We start from the raw sequence: 20,000 nt of genomic DNA on the forward strand, positions 1-20,000 counted from the left end.
AAAAGGCTAAGTCGACCTCGGCGGAATTTGAATTCAGAACGTAAAAAAACAGACGAAATGCCGCTAAGCATTTTGCCCGGCGTGCTAACGATTCTGCTAGCTCACTGGCTTCATAATAATAATAACAATGATGATGATGATAATAATAATAATAATAATAATAATAATAATAATAATAATAAAAGAATATTGATGGTGATGATGATTATGATAATGATGATGATAATGATGATGATGATGATGATGATGATGATAATGGTGAGGATGATGATGATCATTACCGTTTCTATTTATCGATACAAACTCCATATCATGAACGAAGAGAATTGTAATGGTTGATTCTAATTAAATTATAAACCGGTTTTGATGTAGGTTTATAACTTCATTGGAATATTTTTTCATTTTCATAGAACTAGCACAAATAATTGTTTAAGTGGATGGAAGTATCCAAGGAAACAGAAGCGGTGGTCGCGCAGCGCTTTCATCTCGAAATTCATGTCCCTCATTAGCGACCATTGTTGTGTATAAGGAGTTGCATGTTGTCTGAAAATTTAATCAATGAAATAACTTTCAATTATATGAATCAGAAATTGATGGAATTTCGAAGCTTCGCATTACTCGTTGGTGTTCTTTTTAAAGTATTGGCACCCTGCCGAGATTTCAAGAAGTTTACTTGGAACGAAGTTCAAAACATGTTCCTCGTATCAATCCACTAACACGACTGCTTAATCTTAGTTTCACGCCAAGGAAAAGATACGGCATACGGAAATACCATAGCAGTCATATTTTATTCGAAAAAATGACAGCGTTGTTGTAGATGATGATGATGATGATGATGTTTCGAAGAATCTGCAGAAGGTAAATTTATAAAATAGGTAATGATCCATTTCATCGTCCACTCCACTGAATATAACTGGTTGGTATTTTATCAAAGAAAAACTAGAGGCAGTGGACGTTATAAAGTTATCCATCCGACACACTGCCATTTCTGTGACATAACACAATTGACAATAATAATAATTCTTGCATGTATTTTTCCCAAGGGTCTATGAATTCATACAAAACATATCGCAAAAGGTCTACAACTCACTCGAGGATGTACACATGTTACATAAAATATATTTGAAGGACAAAACGTTATAGAGTATGTCAGGAAAACTTTATAAGTTTAAAATTACACGAATAAATGTAGGTAAAATATAAATAAATATACATTTGTATAGATAAATTGATACAATAGAAAGAAATAAGAGCATCTCGCTTATACGATACGAGAAGCCCTCACCTAGGACAGATTAAGATAACCTATCTCTCCGATCACTTTCCGTCCTTATGCTGGGAGCTGTTGTCCTCGCAGATATCCATTATCGTCTTTGGTATCGGATTAGGGGAAAAGCATTCCACGTTCTCTGGGTAATATATTCTGTGTCTAGAATGTTAGTGTAATGTTCAGGAGGCGCAATGGCCCAGTGGTTAGGGCAGCGGACTCGCGGTCATAGGATCACGGTTTCGATTCCCAGACCGGGCGTTGTGAGTGTTTATTGAGCGAAAACACCTAAAAGCTCCACGAGGCTCCGGCAGGGGATGGTGGTGATCCTTGCTGTACTCTTTCACCACAACTTTCTCTCACTCTTACTTCCTGTTTCTATTGTACCTGTATTTCAAGGGGCCGGCCTTGTCACTCTCTGTGTCACGCTGAATATCCCCGAGAACTACATTAAGGGTACACGTGTCTGTGGAGTGCTCAGCCACTTACACGTTAATTTCACGAGCAGGCTGTTCCGTTGATTCGGATCAACCGGAACCCTCATCGTCGTAACCGACGGAGTGCTTCCATCCATCAGTGTAATGTTCACAGTTTATCATTCAAATGTTCCATAAAATCGACTTCTACGTTATCTCCTAAAAACCACATCATTCCCTCTTCTTCAGTTCGTTTAGCAAGCCGTTAGGTCGTTGACTCTTCGAAGACCTGTAGATTTCATATTGTCTTAAGAGGAATGGTCTCTCTCCATCTCCGTGTATCTTGTCTTCGTTATGGACAGGCTTTATCTTTCTCCTAGTAGTTTCCCATCTCTGTCCGTCTTTCATTTCTTCTACCACAGTGTTGCAACGAGACTATGGATGGCACTTGTTGCTTCTCTACCAGAAGAAGGTCTCTCTCATTTTCTAGGTTGTCGGTTTTTTCCCCTAAAGATGAAGTGATTTCTTTTGCAACCAGGTATTCATTAGAAATAATAGTTTTAGTGTGTACTGCAGTTTACCTGCCTCTTTTCTGCCCTATTTTTCTAATTGTTTTCTATAAGAAAACTTTCAAGGGTTCTTATTGTCAAAACATGAAGCATCTGGGCTTTTTGTCTTACCTCCCAGTCTAATAGTTTAATTGCTTTTCTTTCTGTCCCTTCAGGGGTACAGCTCCGAGGCCTAGTGGTATTCAGTGGTCATCAGAAATTGCCCGTCTATGCAAATTGCAGCCAATCATATGTCGACAAATGTCACATCAGCACAGCATTCAGTCCTGGTTCGTTTGTGCTGCTAAAGCCGACGTTCGTACCGCTATCTTTGGTGGTAGTGATGCATGTGTTGCATCCCTCTATATACTGTAGTACCAAAATATAGGCAAGTGTGCGTGAGTGTGAGTGTGTGTGAGTGTGTATGTGTGCGTGTATGTGATTGTGTGTGTGTGGTGTGTGTGTGTGTGTGTGTGTGTGACGCACCACCTCTATATATCGTCTCTCTTCGTTCTGGAGGTTAAAGGTTAGACCCATAATACGCTGAATCACGGCTGATGGAACTCATAACATTATATAGAGACCAAATGCGCTTTTGAGAGAATAAGAAAATCTATTCATTTTTCGAGAAGTGGGAGTATTTCTTGAATATTTAAAATGAAGCAGAGAACTGATCAGCACAATAAACAAATATGAAAAAGAAGCAAATTTTCTTTCTATGCAAAGAAAGGACAAATTACAAAGAAGAAGCGTGATATGCCGAATTAACAGACTTAGACGATAATGACACAATTAAAAGGGTTAGAAAAACAGAAGACAATATCAAACACTGAAGAAAATATAATGGAGTGCACAAACATTCAATGGCCAATATTCCGCTAAGCCTTACAGAGAAGAACTAAGTCAGGATAAAAATCAACCATGGCTCAATCAACCATGGCTCAAAATTCTAGGTTAAAAGCAAAAAACAGTTTCTATATCAGCTTCACAAGGCCACTGCCTTGTTACAAACAACAATAAAACTAGTAAAACTGATGCTAATATTTAGTGCAGACTATGCAACTAAGACAATGAAACAGTCTGCCACATCATTTTTGACTGAGCAATGTATATATCGGAATATATACAGATATGATCGATTCGATAGGTATGTCCAATGAGCAATATGACAATAGTTTGATACAAAAACGGATTACAAATGGTATGAACACAATCTGAAAACGGCACAAACAACGACCTTGCTACATCATTTGGAGCATGGCAACTCATAGTGACAAGTTGATCAATACAACAGCCGTATATGATAATGAAATACTGGGCGGGAACTAATAGCACGCAAATAGACACCACGATCCGTTATCAACAAAATATTACAGGAAAGGAAGTGAAGAAGCTATCCAAATGTAAGGATTTTGAAACTGAAACATATAGGGGCGAAATACATGAAAGTAAGAACAGTATCAGTAATAAATGGAACATGTTATATATATATAGCAGATTAGTTAACTTAAGATACATTCTCAAAACGAAAAGAAATACTGGAAACTGAAACAGCAGATTGCAATGAAAGACTATGTTACAAAAACACGAGTAAATTATAACACTGAGAAAGTAAAACACGAAGATAGAACTAACACATGGAGAAAGAATAAAGTAAATAACAAATCATGCCAAAATCAAATCCAAGAACAGCTATATGCACTGACCAAGTAAAACTGAACCAGGAAAACACGAACGATCAAACATACATATGGGAATATGAGGAAGATCTAAGAATTAAAAATTCCAAACGTGGAAATCATAATCGTGGCAATCTAAAATTAGAAGCATTAAAAGAAAGTCCCTCCCAAGGATAAAACTTAAAAACAAAAATTGCAACAATAATAGAAATGCATGCCTGATCGCCACAGAATTAACACAAACACAAATATCAACACGACGAGGCTAAATGAAATGATATCTGCAGCCGCCTCTGTAGTTACTCCAGGAATATCAAAACCCGAGCATACAACACAGAAAACAAATATTCAAATGCAAAATTATAAAATAATAAAAAAACATTTCAATCCTCAATGAAAACAATAACAAAATGACAGAACTGAGAGAGAAAATGAGAACCGGAGACTTCTATTGCATAATATAACAAAAAAACCAAAAAAAAAAAACCCCAACAAGTATCTAAAATCAAAGCATGCCTGAAACAAGAGAACATTAAAATCGCAAACAATTCGCAGTTCGAATGAAAAGCGACAACGATTCTTTGAACAAACAAACAGTGTAACTCAAAACTATCTGATTAAAAAAAATTTTGTAAAATTAAATAGTTGTCAATAGAGCACGAACAACGAGAGAAGTTGAAGAATTTTGGGGTGGAGCATAGGAAATGAAAGAATTACCTCAGATTGTTCAAAACAACGAACACAACATCCAAATCGTAGATCGTAATAACAAATTACATAACCCAGACACTGTGATAAAACTCTTTACTCTTTTACTCTTTTACTTGTTTCAGTCATTTGACTGCGGCCATGCTGGTGCACCGCCTTTAGTCGAGCAAATCGACCCCGGGACTTATTCTTTGTAAGCCTAGTACTTATTCTATCGGTCTCTTTTGCCGAACCGCTAGGCCACCGGGACGTAAACACACCAGCATCGGTTGTCAAGCAATGCTAGGGGGACAAACACAGTCACACAAACATATACACACACACTTATATATATATACATATATACGACAGGCTTCTTTCAGTTTCCGCCTACCAAATCCACTCACAAGGCATTGGTCGGCCCGGGGCTATAGCAGAAGACACTTGCCCAAGATGCCACGTAATGGGACTGAACCCGGAACCATGTAGTTGGTTAGCAAGCTACTTACCACACAGCCACTCCTGCGCCTATTGTACCAGAGCACGATAGATTTTCAAGCTTTTAGTTAAAAATGTGAAACAGGGACATATAAGACGTGAGCAGAGATATTTAATGTGATACTGATGGAGCTGAAGACAATGTCTAACTGGGTGACTTGGGATAAGACTATCTTAATTCATAAGTTTAAAGAAACTAGAAATATTAAAAAAAAAACAGGATAGAAAGAATATTGCAAAGGCTTATATGGGTGTAAAGATAATTACTGACCAGGATTGACTATCAGAAAGTATCCCACGGTATTCCCTTAACATACAGTATGTATGTATGTATGTATGTATGTATGTATGTATGTATGTATGTATGTATGTATGTATGTATGTATGTGAGTGTGTGTGTGTATGTATGTATGTATGTGTGTATATGTGTGTGTGTGTGTATGTATGTATGTATGTATGTGTGTGTGTGTGTGTGTATGTATGTATGTATGTATGTATGTGTGTGTGTATGTATGTATGTATTTATGTATGTGAGTGTGTGTGTATGTATGTGAGTGTGTGTGTATGTATGTACGTATGTATGTATGTATGTATGTATGTATGTATGTATATGTATGTATGTATGTATGTATGTATGTATATGAGTGTGTGTATGTATGTATGTATGTATGTATGTATGTGCATGTGTGTGTATGTATGTATGTATGTATGTATGTATGTATGTATGTATGTATGTGTGTGTGTGTGTGTGTGTGTTGTGTGTGTGTGTGTGTGTTGGTCTGTCTGTCTGCATGTATTACTGCGAAAGCAATGGATGGGAAGTAATACACTGACTTGTAGTGACAGGTGTTAGAGAATTTGTTGGATCCAGGGTTCACTCGATGCTCAAGAGTCTCGAACTAGTTGCGAGGGAGAGAAAAGATGTTGCCTGAAAATTGTCGGCAGTTGCTGAGAAAGCAAGTCATTACATCTGGCTCAAGAGTGAGGATGAGTGGTACAGTAAGAGCGAACACTGAAAATAATAGAAACATTTGGCCCAGAGTCGCAACATCTGACTCAACAAAGCTCGTCCTATTTTGCGGAACTTTGGTCGCCTCCGTCGGTGATTGGTACCGGGTAGCTCTGGTATCATAACGGAAGGGGCCAAAACATCTGTAGAGCTGCTTCACTGCCTGGTAAGACATCAATTCCTGCTTTCGGAGACAGAGTACAGCAGCACCTTCGGCACACAAGTGTTTATCTTATCCATAAAATACGTTCATATGAATGGGCATATTATTTTAGGAAAGATACAAACAACAGAAAAGGAACTGGAACACAAAACGAAAGATTAACACCTTCCATTTAGAGTAAGAATTTGACCCCTTTCTTCTATGAGATATCGCAAAATTAGTAAAGAAATTTTCAAAGGTAAAAGCTGCAGGATGATCACGAAATCACAAACACATACATAAAAGACACAGAACCAGAAAGAATCACTGCATTCACCAACAGCTACAACTATTTGTAAATATACTAAATTCCAGAATATGGAGTGAAACAAGCATTTCTAAATCTCGAGGGTAGGGGTAGCAAGATTATATTTACTTAGAAAGGAAGGCAGAAGAGGATTAATATCATTAGAAGACTGTATGGAGTTAACTAGAGTAGATATAGACTCCTATGTTGGTAGCAGTGAAGAAAGTTTATTAAAATCTGCTAGAGTCACAGCAAGATATAGGGAAAGCAAAAACTCAAACGAAGTTAAAATCCAGAAAAAAGAACCGGAGAAGGCGTTGCATGGTAGATTCCCAATATATATGCAACAAATGGAAGTAGTGAGACATGGTTATGATTGCAGAAAGGAAAGCTGAAAAGGGAGACAGAAAGTTTGTTAGTAGCTGCACACCATCAAGCATTAAGGACTAATGGGATAAAAGTCAAGATAGACAAAAGCCAAGCAGATTCCCAATGTAGGTTATGCAACTCAAAAGAGGAAAGCGTTACTCATACAGTAAGTGAATGTAGCATGTTGGCACAGAAAGAATTTAAGACATGACAACTTGGAGAGTAATCCATTGGGAGTTATGTAGAAAGCTAAGATTTGAACATACTAATAAATGGTATGAACATTAACTTAGAAAGGTACTGGAAAGTAAGAAATACAAGATGTTGTAGGACTTCAACATTCAGACTGACAGAGTAATAGAAGCTAGAAGGCCTGATTTAGTAGTAGTAGATAAAGAGAATAGAAAGTGTCAGATAATTGACTTTACAGTCCCAAATGATGAAAAAATCAATATGAGAATTATAGAAAAATACCAAAGTACCAGGGCCTAGTCATTGAATTACAGAGACTATGGAAAGTGCGGGTAAAATGTATCCCAATAGTTATAAGTGCATTGGGAACTATCGTTAAAGATCTGAACAGCTGGTTAGAGGAAATAGGCATAAATACAGTTTAGTACAGCTCCAGAAAGCAATGTTATTAGGGAGAGCTAGGATACTTAAGAGGGTTCTTGACATCTAAGGTCACTTGTAGCCCGATATCAGGATTTTTTCTTTTCCAACAGTTTAATCTGTTGTGTGTATATGAAAATAATAATAATAATAATAATAATAATAATAATAATAATAATAATGATAATAATAATAATGTATATTATTAGAATAATATGTTTGTATCTGTCAATATTTATAGACCTTGACTTGAAAAGTATTTCGAACCATAACTAATCCTGACATATTTTCGCCGTAAAGTGTGACCTAGAGGTTAAACAATTTATTTTTATATTTATACTTCCTTTCGTAGAATAATACTTTCATTTTATTTCATCTATACTTATCCTGCACTGCATATGTGTGAGAAAAGGAGGTCAGTCTTTCGTAGAAATGTATTAATATGCTATCATATTAGTTTCATACAAATTGTATTACAAATAATAAGTGAATGTAGCATGCTGGCACAGAAATAATACAAGACATGACAACTTAGGGAGAGTAATCCACTGGGATTTATGTAGAAACCTAGGATTTGAACATACTAATAAATGGCTTTTCTTAAATTGTTATACAGTATATAAAATATTCTATCTGTAATGAAAATCATTCATCCTTTCTTATTTCTTTATTGCCCACAAGGGGCTAAACAAAGAGGGGGACAAACAAGGACAAAGAGATTAAGTCGATTACATCGACCTCAGTGCATAACTAGTACTTAATTTATCGACCCCGAAATGATGAAATCAAAGTCGATCTCGGCGGAATTTGAACTCAGAACGTAACGTTCTGAATGTTTTTGCCACTCATCCTTTCATCATTTCATTCTTTCTGCACCTCAAATGACTAGAAATGTAGCATTATTTGGCTTGGATTAACTTTAAATTTTGCCAAAATATTCTGAACGTGGAGTAAAACTGTGATCAGATGTGGTTTTTAAGCAGAGACGGTATTTACTGTTGGAGAGTTTAAGGTGATACGTAATTCATTCCTCAACTGGAATGTTGTCTGTCTCTGCAGCGTTCTATGGTCAAATTTACACAAATGCTACACAGGTCCAAAACTGATCATCCAGTACACATCATGCAATGAAAAACACTCTGATACTTGGTCAAAGCCTGTTGTATGAGCTCAATGGATACTCGCTTAGCAACCATGACATGCAGACATTCAGTTTGGTCACTTGTTCATACTCAATGAGAATTATGATACTCTTACTGTTTCTGATATATATATATATATATATATATATATATATATATATATATATATATATATTATATATATATATATATATAGGGAGAGTTTACGAAAAAAAACAAAAGACGAAGATAGGTGGTGTACAAAACAAATAGATGTATTAGTATAACGCTTAGGAATAGAAAAAGTCTTTTACGTTTCGAGCCTACGCTCTTCTACAGAAAGGGACACAGAAAAAACAAGGAGAGAAACATAGAGAGAAAAAGGAGAGAAAAAAAGGTGTGTAGTGGCTAACGATCTATCATGGCGGCTATATATATATATATAATATATATATATAGTAGTCGTTCTGCTTGTAACGGGTAGAAATAGTAGCGGGCATGTTGACATAATTTTTGTGTAAACATGTTAAACGTTTACAGCAAATTACCAACTGAATCGGGTTATAAGAATCTATTGTCCTTTTTGCTTCCATTTCTAAAAGAAGAGACAGGTTATAAATGATCATAGGTGAGAATAATAACAAAGAAATTATGCTCACTGGACTGTTATACATAAATGATGACGCAATGAATCAAAGATTCACAAATATTTAGATTAGGAGGGATACTGTCATAACAGGGGACTACTGATAGCTATTTCAGAGTTGAAAGACTGCTAAAACGGTCTTGAAAGTGGAAACGAAGGTCAGAATGTTATCAAAGCTTGGTAGATGAAATGGCCCTTTTTTTTAGTAGTGACGGTATACTTCCATCTTCTTTCATTAAAGAACACAGCTTCAGCAAAATCTTGATGTTCTCGTTGAGTCTATAATAATGAAATCAGTCTGATTGATAGAGAAGCAGCTTAAGAGCATTGATTCCTGCGATGATGAAGATAATCTGTACAGTTATCAACTGTAACTTTAGTGTAACTTAAACAACAGCAACTTTAGTGAATTACTCATTCCCATATTTTGAACCTGGAAAGATTATTCGCTGTAATGCTATTGAAAAGCTTAATAAAGCTAATGGACTTCGAAACTGATCAAGAATTTGAGGAAATGATTCACCTAAACATGACAGATGTTAGCGTTACAGACAGTGAAAATTAATGAAAATATTCCAATACACCAAGAATTAAACTGAAACCTTTTGAAAATACTTTGCTTTACAGCTACTATTTGAAGGAGGCGCAATGGCCCAGTGGTTAGGGCAGCGGACTCGCGGTCATAGGATTGCGGTTTCGATTCCCAGACCGAGCATTGTGAGTGTTTATTGAGCGAAAACACCTAAAAGCTCCACGAGGCTCCGGCAGGGGATGGTGGTGATCCCTGCTGTAGTCTTTCACCACAACTTTCTCTCACTCTTACTTCCTGTTTCTGTTGTACCTGTATTTCAAAGGGCCGGCCTTGTCACTCTCTGTGTTACGCTGAATATCCCCGAGAACTACGTTAAGGGTGCACGTGTCTGTGGAGTGCTCAGCCACTTACACGTTAATTTCACGAGCAGGCTGTTCCGTTGATTCGAATCAACCGGAACCCTCATCGTCGTAACCGACGGAGTGCTTCCATCCACTATTTGAAGTGGGTTTTAATAAATCCTGTATCAGCTCTTGAGTAAAATAGCTTTAATTCGAATAGGTTGCATTGCAGTATTTGTCCTGACTCACTACACTCCAAGTTCAAATCCTGCCGAAGTTAACATTATCTTTTATCTTTATGGGATGATTATGAAGGCATAATCCAAAGCAGTGTATTGGTAGAATTGCTAGAGTCGGATATGATGGCTTACTGTTTGTTTCAGCTTTTTGTGTTCTCATGGTAATACCTACAGCAACACTCTTCTTTTGAATAAAGCAGGTGGCATGAAGAAGGAACACCTGCACGTATGAAACTTGTCAGTCCTGCCTAAACAAACGTTTAGAGGAGGTATATTCTGGTGCAGATATTCAGACTGGCTATGTATACATCAAAAGAAACTAGTACAACGACAATAAAGTGTCACTGAAGTGAGAGTGAGAGATTAAGTTGAATAACAGATTAAGTATATTGCTGTTTCGCCCTCCTCTTCTCCATTCTGAAATTTAAAATCGTAAGTTGCTTTAGATTTCATCACTGCTGAATCAATGCATTAATATCTGACCGATTTAATCGATCATATTAAATCAGCCGGTGCTCATATTTCACAGCGCACACTATTCTAAGTTATCGACAAGCTCTTCAACCAAGGCAGACAAGAAACAGAGGCATGTTAACTGCAGAAGACACTGTTAATGCATCAATACTTGGTTTGAAGAGCCCTGTTGTGGTCAGAGATATCCAAAAAGTTACTGAAACAAAAGAAGAATTCAAGAACAGAAGGGCGAATGACAAGACAGATGGTTGGAAGGAAGATTTACATAGTCAATTCACGCAACAAACTGAAGATGTTGGAAGTAAAGAACGCAGGCTGATCAATTGAAATCTGATACAAAATGCTGAACCGCTGATGACAACTGTTCAGTAATAAGCTATAAAAACGATTTTAATGAAGGTAAGAATGAATAAACTCAGCCAGAGAGCAAATACAGAATTTATGGAAAAGGAGACGAAAGTATTAACCATCTTTAAGTGAAACTCTAAAACAAAAAGAGTATATGTGCCGGCATGACTGTATAGATTAAAGAACGTATTGGGATATTAGGCGGGTGTGTGGATTCAAAGAGACAGAAAATTCGAATGAACACGAGCCAGAAGCTATGAAAGTGAAAAATAATTATAGAATTTTATGGGATTTCTCTATAAAACTGACCATACTACTGACCCAGGAGACCAGATGAAATTGTAGTGTACAAAAATAAAATAAAATGATAAAAAAAAAAGAATTGGAGGAGCAATGCATACCCTGCGCGCAGATAATTTCTTTTGCAAATTATAGTGTGGCTTACAATGCGTTGCTTACCCATGCTTATTAATTGAACTGAATTAATATCTTTTTAAGTGTCACCATTATAGGTATTTATACTTCGGTAAATAAACGAAACTCTTGCATCCATCTCTGCAAACACGCACACACACACACGTGCGTGCACACACACAGTCGCATTTCAGCCGTTTTACAGTATTTTTGCAAACATACAGACAAAAAAAGACGAGTGATTACAACACCACACTTTCGCTTACGTGCGCGAGGTAAACAAAAAAGGCACGTACTGTAATTTCTCAAATATTTAAATAGCGCATAACAATCAAGTGGATGTCAAAGAAACTGAGAAAATTGAGAAATAGTAGCACTTGACCTTGGAGATGAAAAGATTGTGGAAGACAAAGATGACAATTGTTCCTGTAGTAACTGGTGCACGTGGCACAGCACTCAAATTGTTACCTAAGAAGCTGAAGTATATTATGCATTGTTAATGTGCAGAAATGTGCCATTCTATAATCTACAAGAATCCTAAGAAAGATTCTTGAGAATAGAGGATGATTGTTGTCACCAAAATTCAAGACAACTAAATTGGCATATAATAGCTATATTGTAATACTGGTTTCTGTTGAAGGTACAAGGTCAGGAATTTTTAGGGAAGAGAATTAGTCGAAACCATCGACACTAGTACTTGACTGGTACTTTGTTTTATAGACCCCGGTAGGATGTAAAATAAAGTTGACTTATGCAGGATTTGATCTCTAAAGTTAAAAAGCCAGAACAAATTCTGCAAAACATTTTCTCAGACGCTCTAATGATTCTCCCAGATCAATTCTTGTCTTCCCCAAGAAACCGAAGCGCAAACGCTCCAATCTGATCAGATCTTAACTACCATAACAATGGCAATGTGGGTGTCTGCTTCATCTACCCCGCATTCCATGGATAATTCTACTCAGGTAAGAGTGGAATTATCAGGTAAGAGCGGAATTTTAAAGAAATTTTTAACATAAGCACAGGGACCTCAAATTTGACAGAAAAATTAGTCGATTAAATGTACCCTAGTACTTCATCAGAACTTTATTTATTCGACCCCGGAGTTTTGAAAGACAACGTTGACCTCAAGGAAATTTGAATTCAGAACGCACAAAGCCCCTAAGAAATATTGCGAGATATTTTTTCGACGCTATATCAACGATGCCAACAATTTCCCTCCACTGGCATTGCAGAGATAAACTCGATGCGATTGGAATCAACAACCTGGTTTCGGTTTTCAGTGGTAGCCTTCCCACCTTCATTATTTAGGAAAATAAGCACGCCATATGGTTTTATTTTCTCTTCCAATCCATGAAATTGAGTTCGCGTTAGGACCAAACATAAGCGATAACGCCCAACAAATCAGAAGCGGTGACAGAAGTCAAGTGAAGACACTTACACCCATTACGAAATATTTAATATATAGGAGCACTCCGTCGGTTGCGACGATGAGGGTCCCAGCTGATACGATCAACGGAACAGCTTGCTCGTGATATTAACGTGCAAGTGGCTGAGCACTTCACAGACACGTGTACCCTTAACGTAGTTCTCGGGGATATTCAGCGTGACACAGAGAGTGACAAGGCTGGCCCTTTGAAATACAGGTACAAGAGAAACAGGAAGAAAGAGCGAGAGAAAGTTGTGGTGAAAGAGTACAGCAGGGTTCACCACCATCCCCTGCCGGAGCCCCGTGGAGCTTTTAGGTGTTTTCGCTCAATAAACACTCACAACGCCCGGCCTGGAAATCGAAACCGCGATCCTCCGACCGCGAGTCCGCTGCCCTAACCACTGGGCCATTGCGCCTCCACTACGAAATATTTAATACTATTAATTTAATTATGTTAAAGAATCTCAAGCAACAAATAAATACATGTGTGCCTCTCTGATTAAAATATTTACACAGCAGTTTTGAGGAGAGGGGTCTAGTCGATATCATCAATACTAGTCTTCGACAAGTTTCTTATTTTCATCAACTTCGAAAGAATGAAAACCAAAGTTGACCTCGGCGTGATTTGAACTCAGATTGTAAAGATCCGGAAGAAATACTGCGAAACATTTTTTGGCCAGTTTTATACGTTATGATAAAAGCTAGCAGCAACATCTCGTTGCAACAACCAGTGACTGAGATCTTAATAAATCACAATAGATATGATCCTTTGACTAGGAAATGGGAGACATTGATTAGCAGAGAATGAGGTAATCCAAGCAGTAAATATAGAATTTCATGGATTTTGACTGATGAATTCAGTCAATGGAACGGATCTTAATTTACATGCTTACTTTACTTGTCAAGTTAATTCCACGCTCAAGTACTTGTAATTTTATAGCTTTGATGGGTTGACTGACTGAATGGCAAATCCAATCTTTCTTGGCAGCTAAATAAATGGTATGCACGCATAAAAAAAAACCCAGTTATATACATTCAGTGCATTTCAAATTACTTTATATAAAACTTGGTAAAACAACACAACCAACAGCAAATAATAAAACTTTAATGATTTTTAAAATCAGGTTACTTAAAAATAATTCGAATATTAATTAGTTAAATCTTATTCAGAATGCACACACACACACACACACACACTGAAATCGACTCTATTCTTAGCTAAATATCTTCTACTACAACATTGGGCTGAGTGAATTTGCTAAATGGAAACTGTGCGGAAAATCGTCGTATGTATACATATAACTGAAATATTGAATGATTATATAATTAAAAAATGTTATCAACATGATAAATAGTCAAGTTTGATCTACCATATTAATGCATAGGAGAAGAAAATGAAAATGATATTGGTAACTGACTAATATGTATCTTTTTCTCCGCAAATTATTTCAGGTTATTTATTGTATCACGGTGGAAAATTTACGCCAATAATATGTGAACATTAGTTCACATCAAGAATCATGCAAACCAAATAAAAAACGAAATATTTCTAGTTAGCTTTTAATTTGTTATGCATAGGCACCTTGGGCAAGTGTCTTCTACTATAGCCTCGAGCCGACCAAAGCCTAGTGAATGGATTTGGTAGACGGAAACTGAAAGAATCCCGTCGTATATATGTATATATATATATATATATATATATATATACAAAGAAGTAAATATATGGCACAACGAAGTACCGATATTTCCAGTAAATATCGGTACTTCGTTGTGCCATATATTTACTTCTTTGTATATTTTTCCCTCAAGGGCTATTCTTTACTGGAAAGCAATACTCTAGTATTGCATTACTAATTTTATATATATATATATATATATATATATATATATATATATATATATATATATATATATATATATATATATACGCTTGTGTGTCTGTGTTTGTCCCCCCAACATCACTTGACAACCGATGGTGGTGTGTTTACGTCCCTGTAACTTAGCGGTTCAGCAAAAGAGACCGATAGAATACTAGGCTTCCAAAGAATAAGTCTTGGGGTCGATTTTCTCGACTAAAGGCGGTGCTTCAGCAGGGCCGCAGTCAAATGACCGAAACAAGTAAAAGAGTAAAAGAGTATAGGTTCTTTCTTCTTTTTGCAGTGTAAGATGTGAACAAAGATCAACTAGTTTTGTTGCTTCTAACAGCTCATTAGAATTTCAATTCGTCTTTCCGAGATACCAGAGATAGTTGTAGAAGACCAATTATTCAAATGTGGACAAGACATGAGGAAAATTCTTATCTTTCCCAAGAAACCGACGCGCAAACGCTCCTCCAGTCTGATCAGATTTTAACTGCGATAACGGCGGCAATGTGGGCGTCTGCGTCATCTACCCCGTCTTCCAGGGATAATTCCACTCAGGTAAGATTGGCCACCTTGCTCATTACCACGTCTCAGTTCCGGTCCACTCGGAAGTCGATACCGAACTGTACTCTGAACAGTTTAAGCGTAGAGGGGTCCAGCGCCTCACTATGGAATGAATTTGTTTCTTTAGGTGTCGAACTGCTTATCAACATGTCTGTGATGACTATTTTTCTCCTGCCAACCCTTCCGTATTCCTTCGGAATGGTGCGGACCACCTCTGTCTCGGTGACGTCTGGGACCATGAAGATGACATCATCTGCGTACCCTGACGTAGCATTCTTGCGTTTAATTCGAAAAGATGCCTTTCAACTATTACAGCTTCGAGGTCCAGCACGTACAGAAGAGGTAAGATGGGACAACCTTGATAGACTGAGTCCGTGATGCAAAAATGCTTTCCAGAAGTGAATGTTTGCCCTGACCACCCTAACAAATGCTGCTGGGCCTTGCTATATAGCCTCCGAAAACAGCAGTAAACGGTGGCTTTCAAAACGGTTATCAAGTTAAAATTATCGAGCTTATAAAAAGATTTTAACCAAACCAAATTCATTAGGTCCCTTTGAAAGCAGTTTTATTTTAAACTCTGCCTTTCATCCTTTTGGGGTCAATTAAATAAGTATCAGTTACGCACTGGGTCGATGTAATCGACTTAATCCCTTTGTCTGTCCTTGTTTGTCCCCTCTATGTTTAGCCCCCACCACCTGTGGGCAATAAAGAAATAAAAAACTCTATGTAGTAACACATGAGCTGAGGTCGTCTGGAATAGATTTGTTCGGAATCGCTCATGTTTGCAGTTCTCTGATTTGACCGCCACGACAAGAACCAAACTGCTAACATCCTGGATAAAATCTTCAACTCTCCATTCAATAGAGTTATGGATCGAAATTTATCTACATCCCTTTTGTTGGTGTTCTTTCTCAGCATCGTTACTACTCCTTGTTTCACAACACTAGCAATTCTATCGTTTTCTGTCAGTTGTGGTATTGCAAGTGGAGGCGCAATGGCTCAGTGGTTAGGGCAGCGGACTCGCGGTTTCGATTCCCAGACCGGGCGTTGTGAGTGTTTATTGAGCGAAAACACCTAAAGCTCCTCGAGGCTCCGGCAGGGGATGGTGGTGATCCCTGCTGTACTCTTTCACCACAACTTTCTCTCACTCTTACTTCCTGTGTCTGTTGTACCTGTATTTCAAGGGGCCGGCCTTGTCACTCTCTGTGTCACGCTGAATATCCCGAGAACTGCGTTAAGGGTACACGTGTCTGTGGAGTGCTCAGCCACTTACACGTTAATTTCACGAGCAGGCTGTTCCGTTGATTGGGATCAACCGGAACCCTCATCGTCGTAACCGACGGAGTGCTTCCAAGGTATTGCAAACAGATAGAAACAGAAAGTACACACCATAATAGAATGTTACTTTAATTTGCTGAGTTAAACTAAAATCAGTCAATAAATATATCTTATAGGACAGGCTCCAGCAAATTAGCTTTCTCTAGATACATGATAAGTCGACATGAACCATCACAATCACCAGCGATCAATGAAATAGCCTTAAAACTGTTAGATCTGATTATGGCAGAAATCTTCATCAATCACACCTTGTCATCTGAGAAAAATGAGGCTGTATAAGGCGGGATACTATTGGTCATAAGTTTATTCGAACAACGCCAACATGTGACTTAAATCCTCAGTTAATTTACATTTTATCGTCGAATAGTTTTGAGTTATAAATTTGGAACTTAATTTGTTGAAGTATTTTATCCTCTAGGCCACAATTCACAATATCACAATATTATTTGTTTGTCAAAAGTTAAAGTAGCATATGAAAATATAGTTGTATAAAATACTTCGATACGAAATCCATAATGAACTTAATTATTCCCGAGACAATGTTGGTTAAATCTATGTGAACACCATCTTTAATTTTCTGTTTGTGTCACCATGAGGCCAATTGTCAATAATAGACACTGTCTTTATCCTTGTCACGATATTTTCCAAGACGTAAACAATCTATCTTTTTCTTTAAAGTAATTCAGTATAAAATATCTAAAATTTCAAAAGTATAATGATCATTATATACAATATTTAGCAATTCAATAATTAAATAGTACATTCATTGTGATGATTTCTCTTCCTGCTGGTCTTTACAAAATGTTTTTAAGTCAAAGAGGACATTTCATGACTTAATACAATATCTATTTCTTATATAAGAACATGTGAAAACATGAAATTTTGTAACGTTCAGGTTTTCTATAAATAGTGACTTGTATGAAATATAAGCTACAACCAGAAATCAAAGACCAAATCATAGGCTAGGTTTACTGTATGTTTATCTCTGTCTTTTGCTTGACTCTCAATGGTATACCATTTTTAATACAGAAGTATTGTAGAGTAAAAAGGCGGCTCCTTGTGAGTTAATTCTCGTTGATACAAGTTCATTTTACTTACGTCCACAATGATCTCGGAACATACAGAGGGATTTTCTGCCTTGTCATAAAGAAACCCTTATAGAGATCGGTGCCTAACGTACAATAAAAATTTACTTCTCCGGAAAACTGAAACCATGAAATGGTTTGGTTCTCGTTTAAAGCTATGCAACTTCGCTTCTGCTCCGATTGCATATTTAAAAGAGTATAAGCAAAGATTTCTAGACGTGGTGTGTCAAAAATACTAAGCATTTGTCTTTGGAACCCCGTCCCCCAAAAATCAAACAAAAACAAAACAAAAAACATAAAACAATGGATAATTGATTGGAGATATATCCAAGTAAGATGTGCATCTCAGATCATGAGCAAGAGTAGTGGGGGAGAATCATAGCCTTGTATTCAAAGGGATTTTTGGGGGTTTGAATAAATTTAACAAAAGCAAAGTTTGAAGGCAATGTTAGCTATTTTTCATACTCTCTAGTGGTAAGCAAAAAATAGGAAATAACAGCTGCTACCAAAGGACAAAAATCATGTTACACATTGTAATATATTCAATTCAACAAGATTTTGTACAATTAGTTCTGAAATTAAGATAAAAATATTACTTACTGAATTTCTTTACCAATCTCTCAAAGACGTAAGAATATATAGCACAAGACAGCGAATATAATGACATTGCAAAGGATCCCAGGCGCACCCCTTTATCATATCGTTCATGTTTTATGCTACCTCTGGGAGCACTTGGGTCCCCATGATATACCGCCTGGCCCACAAAGTCTGTAAAATACAAGGAGTAGCAAACCAAAGACATCCAACAGAACAAATTGGTCAAACACAGAATTGATAAAGATTTAGGCATATGTATTATTGAACGAAGATATGTTTTCAATGTGACGTCTGTTGAGATTTGTATAGCTTCGTTCTGTTTGATATCCATTTTTGCATCAACGGGTTCTTTTATTTGTTCGTAAGTCATTTCCTTATCTTCATGTTTTTCAGTCTCTGTTCTCTCATTGGAATCGTGTCTCTGCTCATTATTTTGAGCTGTTTTTTTTTCGGTTTCAGAACTTCCAAGAGAGTCATACGATGGAATATGATCACTTTCTTTTTCATCGCTGGTATCGCTTTCATTATCAAATTTCTCATATTTCGATTTTCCTACTTTTTTCTTTTTCTTCTGATATTTTTCAACATCGATATCTAATTCTTCCAAAGGTATTTCTTTGCTGCTGGTTACCGTTAATAAAACACATGGAATGAAAATGCCTAAAACAACCATGAAAACGGTTCTAACGTGTCCTTCGAATGCACTTCCTAATGATTGATTATTCCAGTCTATACCACCCATGATGTATCCAACACTACCCCCGAGTCCGGCCATAATGGTAAAAGTTGTTATACCGGTATTGTGTTCTTCCGGAATAGTAACATCGAGTAAGTATGACCGAGAAGGTGATTGACATGCGTCGCAGTTAAAATCTAATAATATAACACCGATTATAGTTAAGATTATACCTCGGTATGCTATATGTTGTTTCGGAAATGAAGCTATAGACACAACCGTCGAATTGCTTGCATAGTTCGTATACAATAACGTTCCATTTATGTTATCTCTGTAATCACTGAGAGGCGGTTTGTCACCAGCTAATATTCCAAAGTATTCGCCGTTCGGAATTAAGACCAAACCAACGATTATGCCAGCAGACATCATAAGAATAAACGGTCGTCTTCTACCAAGACGCAATTTACATCTATCACTCATTGATCCGAAAATTGGTACCAAAAAGAAACCTAAAAGAGGACTGAGGCACCAGACCCAGGTCATGTATGTAACTGGCACACCCAGCTTCAGAAGAACGGGACTTACAAAAGCGGTTTCGGCAGCATAGCAAAGTTCTATTCCGCAAACAGCGGCCGTAATTTGTAGCATTTCAAGTCGCGATTTCTTCTCTCGCACCTTAGTATATCCAGGAGGTAGTTTAGATATGTTTGCAAGGTTAATACCAATGTACTGGACGTAAAGGTTCTCTTTAACATTTTTTAGTGCCTGAAGTGTTGATAAAAATAAAGCCCGTGACATAGTGA

The 20,000-nt window shown here is 37.1% G+C and overlaps 1 protein-coding gene across 3 annotated transcripts in view; it reads right to left on the reverse strand.

The window, feature by feature from the left end:
* LOC115210765 (solute carrier family 45 member 4-like) overlaps nt 1-20,000 on the reverse strand; it is a 137,826-nt gene that overhangs the window by 51,503 nt on the left and 66,323 nt on the right. For all 3 annotated transcript variants that reach the window (XM_036501867.1, XM_036501866.1, XM_029779483.2), the window contains exon 2: nt 18,525-20,000. This exon is cut by the window's right edge and continues 11 nt beyond it. In XM_036501867.1, coding sequence (XP_036357760.1) covers nt 18,525-19,995 — 1,471 coding nt within the window. In that variant the 5' untranslated portion in view covers nt 19,996-20,000. The remainder of the gene's footprint in view (nt 1-18,524) is intronic.

This window comes from Octopus sinensis, linkage group LG4 (genome assembly GCF_006345805.1).
Source record: "Octopus sinensis linkage group LG4, ASM634580v1, whole genome shotgun sequence".
In the NCBI taxonomy this organism is placed as follows: domain Eukaryota; kingdom Metazoa; phylum Mollusca; class Cephalopoda; order Octopoda; family Octopodidae; genus Octopus; species Octopus sinensis.